The sequence below is a fragment of the Pithys albifrons genome, chromosome 3 (genome assembly GCF_047495875.1).
Source record: "Pithys albifrons albifrons isolate INPA30051 chromosome 3, PitAlb_v1, whole genome shotgun sequence".
NCBI classification, from domain to species: Eukaryota; Metazoa; Chordata; class Aves; order Passeriformes; family Thamnophilidae; genus Pithys; species Pithys albifrons.
In genome coordinates, this window is record NC_092460.1 from 9,589,053 (window position 1) to 9,600,160 (window position 11,108).

An 11,108-nucleotide genomic window follows, 5' to 3' on the forward strand; every position below is an offset into this window, starting at 1 on the left:
AGCCTCCTCCAGGTGCTGATCTTTCATGTCCTGGAGGAGACGGTCCTGCAGCCACTGGGGCTTTTTGGCAGGAGCCACCAGTGCCCCAATGCTTCCCACTATCTGCTGAGGGCCCAGGCAATCCTACCACAGTGCTCATCGTGCCGCAGATTATTCATTCCCTAGCCTGGCACCTTCTTTATATCACATCTATTCTTTTTTTCTTAATCTTTCTTTCTCTGTAGCACACAGAACCCCGAGGGGGAGTCTGTGAATGAGTGATGTAATTCCATTGCACTGCACCAGTTATTTGCTGTGTTGAGACCAAGCCAATGCCCTGTTCCCAGCACTTGACACATTCACTAAAGTCAGGGTCATTAAAAAAGGCCCCATTTAAAAGCTCCTTTCTGCTGTGTGCCACAGTGGATGGGCAAAACCTGGTCTACCACCGGATGTGGGGATGGAACACAAGAGCTCCACATGCCACTTGGGCTGTGCCACAGCCACATTCCATGAGGAAAGAGCACAGCTCTCCATCCTTTCCTGTGGTTTCAGAGAAACATCTTGGATGAAATGTGCAGTTCCAGGGAGTAGAAGCATTTCATGCAAGATTTCTTTGTTGTGAGAATGAGGCTTCTGGCCCTGCTGATGTCTTTTGCTCATTTCCTCTACAAGCAGCAGCAATGCCTCCATCTCCATAGAGAACTTTGGGGCCTCGGGTTTCTTGATGCAGGAGAAATTCATCACGTAACTGACCTCCCCCAGGACGCTGCAATCCCCCTGCCATGGGCCAGCTCCTGGACGGGCGGGAAGCAGGTGGACGGAGCAGGGATTTGTGCTGCTGCACACCAGGGCTTGGGGCACTTGGTTATTGAGCTGAGACGGTTATTGCCAGCAGCTAAACAAACTAATGGGAAGGATATTTCCCTGGAGAGGGAGAAGGTTTTTGATTTAGACTGTGCTGTTTAAGCTCAGACTCTCACTGCAGCTAAGATTTCCTTCTGAGGGTAATAATTATCCCAAAGCAGAGCCCAGGCATGTGTTTGTTTTTCTGCTCCCTGTCTGGAAGGGTTTGGTTTGGGGGCTGTAATTTCCCCTGGTGTTCAGCACCCTCTGCACCCCTTGCCCAGCTCTGGGGACCAGAGCTAGAGGGAAGCAAAGAAAAGCTCAGTGCACAGCTTTATGCAGAGATCACCCTCAGGTATTAAACTAATTACCAGGGAGAGGCATCAGTCCCATAGGGGCTCTGCTCCAGCCCTCTGCAAGCTGCAGTCCCAAAGGCAGCACTATTGCTGCCAGTCCTGCATCTCCTCCACTGGTTCTGGAATGAAAATTGCTTTAAAAGCTGCAAGAGAAGCCATTTGGTTCTTCTAAGTGATGGGAATGGAAAAGAAAAAGGAAAGAAGGAATGGGAACACTTTTGTTCTCGCTGGCAGGAAAATGAGGTTCAGCTTTTGAAAATATATAGGGCCTCTAGTGCTAACTGCAGGGCTGGAGTCTCCAAGGAGTGATTTCTTCCTCCTGAACCATAATAATAACAATAAATGATTAAAAAGAAAACAGCTTAAATCTATATCTATAGTTAACTCAGGACTCCTTCAGAGTTTGGGCCTGTTGCTGAATAAATAAATGTTTATTTGAAAAAGGAACCTCCAGCCTCCTGCAAATGAGAGGCAACTAAGCAGCACTCAGGGCCAGCCCTCACACGTGCAGCAGAGACAAGGGGAAATCCTGCTGGATCAGGTTATTCTGGTTTTATCCCAGATTAGGGAAAACCAGTCCTGGCTTCATGCCCGCCCACTCCCAATGCAGCACCCTCCATCAGCCACGCTGCCCAGTGCACTGGTTTGGTGCAAGAGCAGAGAGTCACGCTGGCCACCTTCAGAGAGATTTCTCTCTTCTGATGTGCCCAAAAAGTGAGTGCCAAAGTGGAGGAAACATCCTAAGAAAATGCATAAGCTCATGGCCACAGGAATGACTGTATTCTCCATCCCATGGGACAGCTGCTCCCAACCACTGCCGGCCACTCTGACCCGTGGCCACTATTGCTGGGGTGCCCAGCCCCACAGCAGGCAGTGAGATAAGGCTCAGGGACGTGCCGTGAGTCACAGAGGGCTGGGCAGCTATACCACCACACTGCCCAGCACATGGTGCCCCAGCTTCCCAGGATGCCTCAGCACCCACATAGCCTGTGGAGAGAGACGGCACAGCCAGGATACTGAAAGGTATGTAGACTTGTCCCATCCCTGACAGGCAGTTTCTAGAGCATGACTGAAATAATCCATTTCTGCAGCACTTTTCCTTTGACTTGCTGACAGGTTAGAGGGTTGCATTCAGAAGGTTTTAGTTGTTTCTCTTCCTTTTAGGCTGGAGGTGAAGGGGAAGCCCCACGTGCTGGCATTCTTTCCATGAGGTGCAGCTGTGCTGGTTTCATGGCCAGAACTAATGAATTAGCTGTGTTAATGGGGATCCATGATGTGGTGGAATCAGCTGTGTGATGTGAGGTCCAGGTCAAAGCCCTTTATCCCTCATGGATGTGGATGAATTTGCAGGATGTTCACTGTGCAGAGTGTGTGGCTTGTCCAAGGTCAAGTTGCTGCTCAGGTTATTGTGTGTTTTTTCTTGCACTGCTAAAAGAGGTGGTATAGAGACCCAGTCTTGCTGCCCACATAGCACCAGTAGGGCAGAAATTATTTTCTTTTAAAAACTGATGGCATCATCTAGAGTTTTGAGAAACCAGACTAGATGGAAGGGTAGGAGGACATGAGGTGCCAAGTGCTTTCTGGTAGATAGCAGCAAACACTGGTCAACACCCCAGATAACTACTAGATTGTGCTGGGGAAAGTTTTGCCATAAGATGTCCTCTCCAGCCATTTGGTGGATCCAGCAGCTGGCCAAGCATGAATGGAGGAATTTATAAGCCCTCTGGCAAACAGCACGCTCTAGCTGAGTAGCTTGGAAAAACTCAGTCAGATTGACTCCTTTTGAGACTGACAATGGCGCTGTAGCATCCTCCGTTCTCCTGTAGTGGGATAAACCCTGAACATAGGGTGGACACGCGCCCATTCAACACAGTCCGTCCTCTGCACCCCTGCATTCAGTTTTGCAGGAAAACCCTGACTGCTGGAGGGGTGACTCGGTACGTGTGGGCAGGGATGACATCTGGCAGTCACACTCTTTGGAGCCACATCCTCACCCCACGGCAAAATGACCATGTTCATAGTCAGGGACATGCCAGGAGAGAGAGGAACATGTGGGGCTCAAAAGCAGAAAAAAAAATAGGGAAAAAAAAGGCAGAAGTTTGTGGGAAGAGAAGTAAAGTTTTCCTGCAGTGCCAGGATGCAACAGAAACATTCACCTGCTGAATCCTGGAAAATCTCCCTGGGTTTCTTCTTGACAGCAGTAACTCAGCTCCACTAAGTGGCACTTCAATCCAGAGCAGACTTGGGTGGAGCCTTCACCTTACCATGCCAGGAACCTCTTTAGCAATATTTGTCCAAGAACTTTTTTGTTTCTGGAAAGCTTTCTAAGCAAATAAGTTTCAGGATTATTAGACAAATAACTCTGTTTAACACCCGACACAGTTCCTTCCTTTCTCCCTTTCCTGCCAGCAGGTCTCTGGCAGATCCCAGAGCATAGGTGCCTCTTATTCTGGCACAACTGTAGGAAGAAAAAAAAATAATCAATGCAAGCAAGTAGAGAATAAAAGATTATAAACCCCAGGACAGGACTCTCGTCTTGAAATGCAATCAGGTTCCAGGATTTTTACCACCTAGAAACTTCACCCAGTAAATTTTATCTGTGATTAAGGTGATGATAAATAGCCCAAAAAATACATGACTTCCCTAAAGCACTGGCATTTATTAGTTTATTTTTCCATTTCTCCTCCTCTGCAATTAAATCAATATATGCATAGAAAAAACATAAATTTGGTGAAGGAGAGAACTATTCAATGAGCCCCTATGAGGCCAATGGTCACTGTACAGGTAGGGACCACATGGGGAGGGTTTTGCAAACCCAGTGGAGTTTTGCTCCACTCACTGTGTCCAAATCATAGTCCAGGTCTGAATCCCCACCAGCTTCAGGCTCTACTCATGGCTTTTGGGGGGAAGTCAACAATCTCCTGAAGCAAAGCAATACCACTTTTGAAGTCTTTGTGTCTTGCCAAGCAGGATTTTGAGGACTGCCCCCATTTTCTGATCCCATCTCTAGATCAGGCACTGGAATGGGGATCCAGACTGGGAGAGAGTCCTGACGTTTAAAAACCAAAACTTCATGCTGAAAGGAGCAAAAGCAAAGAGTCTGGTACTGTCCCTCCAGGTCCAGTCACAGGCAGTATTTTTCCTCCAAATCCTTTAAAATGTCCGTTTTCGGGTCTTTGACTGTTCTAGCAGCTTAGTGAAATGGGCTAACTCATGCCGAGTCCAGTACAAGTTTTAAAATCTACTTCAGAGATACTGCGCTGGAGCCTGGGATGGATCGGGACAAGGTGGTGTGGAGAAGAGCTGCGGGCATGGCGGAGACCGCCCCCACCTCCCACAGGGGCGGATTTCTGCGCACAGTCACCTCCTTCCGGGAGAAAGAACTGCAGGGCGGAGAAGGGCGATGATGCTGGGAAGCTAGTGAGCTTGGCTGATACACTATCAAAAACACACTGTCGCGATACACGAGGGTACACAAATACCTTCCAAGGCTTCCTTTAAAATGCAGATAGGCCAGTCTCCCATGGGAAGCTGGTAGCTCCCTGCTGGAGCAGCTCCAGCAGATCCTTCTTGCTGCGGTGTGCCAGCAGATGTGGGCACAGAGGAGGGATATCCTGGGGAGCGGTGCCGGGCCCCAGACAGCTGAAACATCACTGAAAACCCCAGAGAGTGATGCCGAAACCTCCCTTTGGGTGTAGGAGAAAGCAAGGGGAGCATCCCATCAGGGCACTGAGCGGGGCTGCAGCTCCATCCCGCCCAGGGTCCAAGGCAAAACACTGCACCACTCCCGCCGTCAGTAACAGCGAGCCCTGGGAGGGGACCCGGAGCAGGGCTGGGCAGGAGGCAAAGCTCTTCTCTCCTTCCTCATGACGCAGCAGCCTGAAATCCACATTCAGCCCAGCCCTGCCAAAACCAGTTGCTCCTTATTTACCCATCAAACAGGAAGGGCAACTCTCAGCACGGCCCTTTCACAAATTTTCTGTCAAACGTCACTTGTAGGGCTGTTCAGTTAACATCAGGCTCATTAACCAGAAGCGTTAGCACGCATCTCACAAGTGACAATTTGCCTTAGGACTTCCGCGTGGTTTCCAGGACAGAGGTTCACCAGACTGCAGCCTGGAATTTCAAAGGTAGGAGTGGGTTCCCAGCCCCAGGGAGCCCAGTGCATGGAGTGGTGGGTGCCTGTCCCATCGGTCAGGGTGGCAGTAGGAGAGAGGTGAGTAGATGGACTAGCTCGGGTAGGAAATAGTTCATGCTCCAAATTACAACCACACCCCATCCCTGTGGGTGAAGACACTCCAAGATTTGGCCAAGTGGAAATATTTCTGGGTTTGAGTGTCTGCAAAGCTGCCTGTTCTGCCCAGCACAGCGGTGCTGCTCCTCTTCCTTTCTCCTTTCTCCTTTGGATTTGAAGGAGAACAAGCTTGTTCCCAGAGATTCCCCTGACTGGGCAAGGCCAGATCACAACTTGTCCTCAGACAGCATTTTGCAGCCCCTAATATTTAAAACCTACTTTGCATCATCCCAGAAGGACATGCAGCAGAGCTGTGACTGGAAATATCTACCCCATCAGCTGAATAGAAAAGCCATTACCAAGAACAGGATTTGAAACAGGAGCACACAGGGCAACAGACAGACACAGGGAAGGGTTCTGAGGTGTCAGAGGGAAGCAAGCTCAATCGGTGCAGTACACAGAGCCAAAACTTATCAGGGTGGGACCAAGTACATGTACCTGATAGGAGTTTGTACATCTTTAATTACACCTTAGCTATTACAAATATGACTAAACATAGCTATTATATTTTCATCCAGAACCTGCCTGGCTTTGGTAGGTTACAGGTAACTTTATGGCATTGTCTTCTTTTCCTCAGGGTGATCTCTGACCATTGGCCACCCCCCCTCGGCTGTGCTCTCTCTCCCCAACACCATGCGGATCTCAGGTGAGGGAAGCATATTTACTTTTCTATGTCTATTTTTCTGCAGTTCCTTATACCTCTTTCTAATTTGCATGATGCCTTCTAAGCCCAGCTGCCCTGACCTTCCCCTGCCAGGGACATGGGAAAGGGCCTTTGTGTAAACATCAGGTTTTTACAAGATTTGTGTAGATTTCAGCCTGTTGTATTTTTCCCAGTGAAACTTTCTGTGACTGGGAAGAGATGGCTATTGAGACGCTCCTGGTTCCATAAGAGCCATTCAGCTGCAACAAAAGTATATTTTTCTACTCTCTTTCCATGCAGGACTGGAACGTTTTGCTCTGATGAGCGCTGCTTTAAAGCCAAATGCCAATCACATTTGTATCAGCAGCTGCTCGGCTGTAGCAAGTGACTAATTGGGGGATAGCAGTCTTCCCAGCACTGGGAACATAAGAAATATTTGGATTTACATATCTTTCTAAGTAATTATCAGGTTTACTTTAATGTAGAGAGAAATATGAATATTGCCTCCCAGTAGAATGGTAATGCCTGTCTGAGCATCACCACATACTCTAGAGATATTAATTAAGAGATCAGAATCCATTTAGATGGTGAGGGAGTATTAGCTGACTTCCCACACCATGTAAGCACTGGCTGTCACTGTGTGTCTGGTAACCTTGGGGCACACACACCAAGTCCCCACAAAAGCAGAGGGATGCCCGTCTCCAACCCACCTGCAGCTGCTGCTCTCACCTGGCTCCTCTCCTGTACCTTGCAGGTGTGATCCGGTACGTGGTGCTGCTCATCACACTGCTGGGCACATGGTTCATCATGCAGACGTACTTCCACCACAGCTGGAAATCCATCAGCCTGCGGAGCTGGCTCAGTAAGGCACCACCAGGGCTCCAGCCAGACCCCAAGGGAGGGTGTGAGAGGTTCCATTGCGAGCCAGCTCCCAGAGCTGGATATAGTTGCCACAAATATTTACACTTGCAATCTCTGGCCAAGGTTACAGCCACTAGCTCTGAGCACCAGGGCGGAGAGGGGACAGCATGGTGGGAAGCTGCACTGGGGCAGATGGGTCTAGGGATGTCTGCAGCCATGGGATGGGAACCAATTTTGGACAGCTGGTGCCTAAACAGCTGCTCCTAGCTTGGGGAAGAGCCATCTGCTCTCTGGGATATCTAACCCTCCTGCTTGATACCCACAGGTGCCACGAACAAGCCCAGCAGTGAGTATCACTCTCGACTTCATCTCCGTCACACAGCTGCGCCCCAGGGTTGAGAGCAATGGTGGACGTGCAATAGCTGCCCTCAGAGCCCCTTCCCCAAGGCAAAAATCCCACCCTCCCAATCACAGGGGGATTTTGCTATTACACACAGCAGTGGGGTCTTTAGTGGACTCTGCAAACCTTCATGCAATCCCCCTGCCCCAGCAGAAGCACCCCCAGGCCACAGCAGGAAGGTCATGGGCCCCTGTCAGGCAGGTCCCTGCCTTGGCTAAGAATGGGGAAGCTCTGGGCAGAAAAGCCCTGAGGAGCTGGTTGTGGATGCCAACTCCAAATGCTCCGGGCACACGCCCTCTGGTCATTTTGGCATCAGCGTTCCCATCCCGCTGCTCACACCCAGAGCAGCACCTGTCAGCCCTGCTCATACCTCCCACCCCAAACCTCAGCACTGCAAACCTCAAACAAGAAGCTCGTCCCAGCCCCAGGACAAGCCTCTTTCATGCAAGAAACCAGTCTAGGTGTTGCCCCCTTAGTGGGCCACTGTCCCCAGTCCTGCTCAGCCCCTCAGGAACATGGCTTGTGTCCCCTCGGGGCCAGTGCCATGGTTTGCAGCTCCGCTCCTTCCTCACAGGTGAGAAGCTGCCCCAGCACAAGTGTGGGAACCAGAAGAGCTGCCCCCAAAATTATTTTGCCTTCAAGATCATCAGTGGTGCTGCAAACGTGGTGGGACCTTCCATCTGCTTTGACGGCTTGGTGTAAGCAGCACATGGCAGGGACAGGGCAGCTGTGTCTGGCTTGGCCTTCAGTTTGGCCTCTGATGAGCACATCAATGGCCATCACAGTGTATTTGTGGTTAAAAACAAAAATTCTGTAGATTGCTACACTTTTGGGGCATTTTGCTGTCTCCAGCCACTTTGCCCCATCACAGTTTCACTGGCATCAGCATCTCCAGAGCAACCCTGCACTCACTGTGCTCTCTGCTTTCCTTTCTAGCCTCATGAGCAGTGTGAAAAACAACATTGGCAGAGGTCTGAACATCGCACTGGTGAATGGTGAGTCGGGTGGGCACTGACCCCCTCCTCTCCATGGCCAGGGTCCTTCTTCCCCCAGGAGAGAACAGGCCACTGGGGACCCTATCCAAGGCTCTGTGGCTGAGCCAAAAGCTTATCCATCTATTGTTGCATGGGGCACACAGCCACAATTATCATTGCAAGCACTGCCAGTTAGAAGAGAACAAACCCACCTGGGTAATGCAGGACAGTTTCACAAACTCCTCCAAACAGCACAGTCACCATCTCAGCAGACACAAGACTCTGAGAGAAGAGTAAAGCCCTTTGCAGCAGGAACCCCAGGCTCATGGCCAAGCAAAGCCTAGAGCCACACCAGTGCAAATTAACTGCATTCTGTTTTCAATTTTAACCTTTCAGGAACAACTGGGCAGCTCCTGAACACCAACACATTCGACATGTACTCTGGAGGTGAGCACTGTCACTCTGCTGCTTGGTTGTTCCCAGCCAGGGCTCACACCAACACTGTTGGCTGCTGGTTACTTCAGCTGCTCCTCTGTCATGTATTTAATTATACATTTGAGTGGACTTTGACTAGAATTGCCAGCCTCGATGGTAAAATCCCAGCTTTCCCCAAGGTCATCAAGCCTGGAGTCCTCCAATGCATCTGCATTCAAGACTGGCTTCTCCTTTTACGTACACACAATAGCCTGGAAAACAAAATTTTCACAACCTGAATAAACCAGGGCACTTGAGATTTGAGAAGAGTACTTTCTGAGATCAGCTGGTTACACTAATCCTGGTATTTTGCAACTTGCAACTCAGTTTTTGAATGCTAGTGCTGGCTGAGCAGCAGTTTGTTTCCCTGCCTTTCAGGGAAGGATAAATGAGGGAGCTCAGGGCATGGCAGGAAGATGTGGCCCCCAGCCCCAGCAAAGCTGGGCACACGGAGCAGAGCCTGGTGGCAGCAAAGACCTGTGCCTGGTGGCTTCAAACAATATTCCTAGCAGCAAATAGATGCCCTGAGCCAGTGTAGCACCTGGCTGACACTGACATGCCGGATGCTGCAAGTCCCACCACTTTACAAAGCAGTTACCAAATCTCCACACTTTTGGCAAGACTCATCCAAAAATACATGTTAAAACCACCCTTGTAGTTCTTTGGATTTTCCCTTTTTTTTTTCAAGCCTTCCCTAGAGATCAGTCCCCTTCTATGCTCCTCAGTTTTGCAACTCATTCTTGGTAACTCTGGATTTTTAAGGATAATCACCAATATAATGGGATTTCCAGCTGAGTTCACAAGCGAGATGCTCGGTAGGAGAGGCACGGGGAAAGGAGAAGGCAATCGGCTGCTGTGCCACTAGATGGGGCATTAGATTCAAGCATCCCATGCACGCGGGATGAGCAGCAATTCCCTCAATACAGCCATAATCACACGGCAGGCAGCTCTGTGGCCGAGCGCTTCATTTCTTGTGTCGGGAAGTAAATTCACATAACTAGATTTCACAGTTAATGAGCAAAGTTTAGAAGCAATTTCCCCCTTGCAGTTGTACTGAGAGGAAGACATCAGTCCTGGGCACTGCAGGAAAGCCCAGGTGGGAACATAAGAATGCAGCATTGGGAGCCCACCTTTCCCCAAGGCCATGGTCCCACATCCTGGTTAGCACCAGCACAGTCAGAGGTGTTTCCCACCGACCCAGAGGAGACTCTTCCAGCTACCACGCAACAGTCCCTGCTAAATCCCTTTTTCTCTCCCCAATGCTCTTCTCCGCCAGACATTAAAAAGCTGGAAACCTTCCTCCAAGGGATCAAGCATGGCACCCTTGTGCTGACAGCCAGCTACGATGATGCTGCCACAAAGTGAGTTTGCCCATGGGAGCAACACTGGGCTCCCCAAAAACCTGCAGCTGGGGGAGCTGGATATGTTGCTGCCAGCAGCAGAGAGGGGACAGGAAGGGACATCCACCTGGTACTACACTAACACCCCCCTTACCTTTTTCAGGATGAATGACAAAGTCCGGGCATTTTTCACAGAGCTGGGCAGCAGCCACGTGAGCGAGCTGGGCTTCCGGGACAACTGGGTCTTCTTGGGAGCAAAAGGGCTGATGAACAAGTCCCCCTTTGAAAAGGTATGTGGTCCTCCCCTGAAACAACAAGCTCTGGCAGCTCTATCCTCTTCATAGCATCTCCTGAGCTACATCTCCCCCACCTGTCTGCAGAAGACAAGGGCCAGTGGCATTATGCCTCACGTCAAGCCAAGCTGCAACTTTTGGCATATTGCAAACTTGCATTGTGCCACCAACCTCCTCATTCATTTTTCTCTCTTTTTTTTTTCTGTAGCACATCAAAAATGATAAGGAAACAAATAAATACGAGGGCTGGCCTGAGCTGCTGGAGGTGGAGGGCTGTGCCCCCAGGAAGATGGATTAACATCAAGCTCCATCCAGTCTGCCACAGAGGGCAGCCTCCACCAGTCACACAGGGACACCAGCTCCATCATGGGGATCCCAGACTCTCCACTGCCTCATCCCACAGCCCAGCAGCTGCTGCCTGCTCCCAGGAACCAGCTGTTTCATAGCAGGAACTGTGAGGGGCTTGGAGAAGAGCTGCACAAGCGTCTGCAGAGCCTGAGCAAACACCTGGCCAGATTTCAGCTGAGCTGTCCTCATCTATGGGTCAATTTGGGGTATTTTATTTTTCTGTCTTTAAACTAAAAACTTTGTAGAATGTTTTTTAAATTTCTTAAATGAGATTTCTAATTACAAAACACTACCTTCTCA

General features: G+C 49.9%; 1 protein-coding gene and 1 long non-coding RNA gene across 4 annotated transcripts; one reads left to right on the forward strand and one right to left on the reverse strand.

Annotated features, from left to right (window-relative positions):
* Nucleotides 1–1,583: 1,583 nt before the first annotated feature.
* LOC139669705 (uncharacterized) lies at nt 1,584–4,989 on the reverse strand. Its single transcript, XR_011697307.1, has 2 exons — nt 4,664–4,989; nt 1,584–3,639 (listed from the first exon to the last, which is right to left on the reverse strand). It is a non-coding gene; the product is annotated as an uncharacterized lncRNA (long non-coding RNA).
* Nucleotides 4,990–5,119: 130 nt separating this feature from the next.
* FAM3D (FAM3 metabolism regulating signaling molecule D) lies at nt 5,120–11,108 on the forward strand. 3 transcript variants are annotated; one of them, XM_071550348.1, is made up of 10 exons: nt 5,121–5,311; nt 6,053–6,121; nt 6,873–6,980; nt 7,305–7,325; nt 7,954–8,077; nt 8,316–8,374; nt 8,750–8,800; nt 10,104–10,188; nt 10,331–10,457; nt 10,669–11,108. In XM_071550348.1, exons 2-10 carry the CDS (start codon nt 6,109–6,111, stop codon nt 10,756–10,758), a joined length of 678 nt encoding a protein of 225 aa, XP_071406449.1. In that variant the 5' UTR covers nt 5,121–5,311; nt 6,053–6,108; the 3' UTR covers nt 10,759–11,108. The 3 variants fall into 3 exon arrangements, with proteins under 3 accessions (XP_071406451.1, XP_071406449.1, XP_071406450.1); XM_071550349.1 differs by lacking the exon at nt 5,121–5,311 and adding an exon at nt 5,319–5,397; XM_071550350.1 differs by lacking the exon at nt 8,750–8,800 and having other exon boundaries at nt 5,120–5,311.

Coding starts and splice junctions, on each gene's coding strand:
- FAM3D (XM_071550348.1), top strand. Junction 7,326..7,953: donor TGCCACGAACAAGCCCAGCA/GTGAGTATCACT, acceptor CCTTCCTCACAG/GTGAGAAGCTGCCCCAGCAC. Junction 8,078..8,315: donor ATCTGCTTTGACGGCTTGGT/GTAAGCAGCACA, acceptor TTTCCTTTCTAG/CCTCATGAGCAGTGTGAAAA.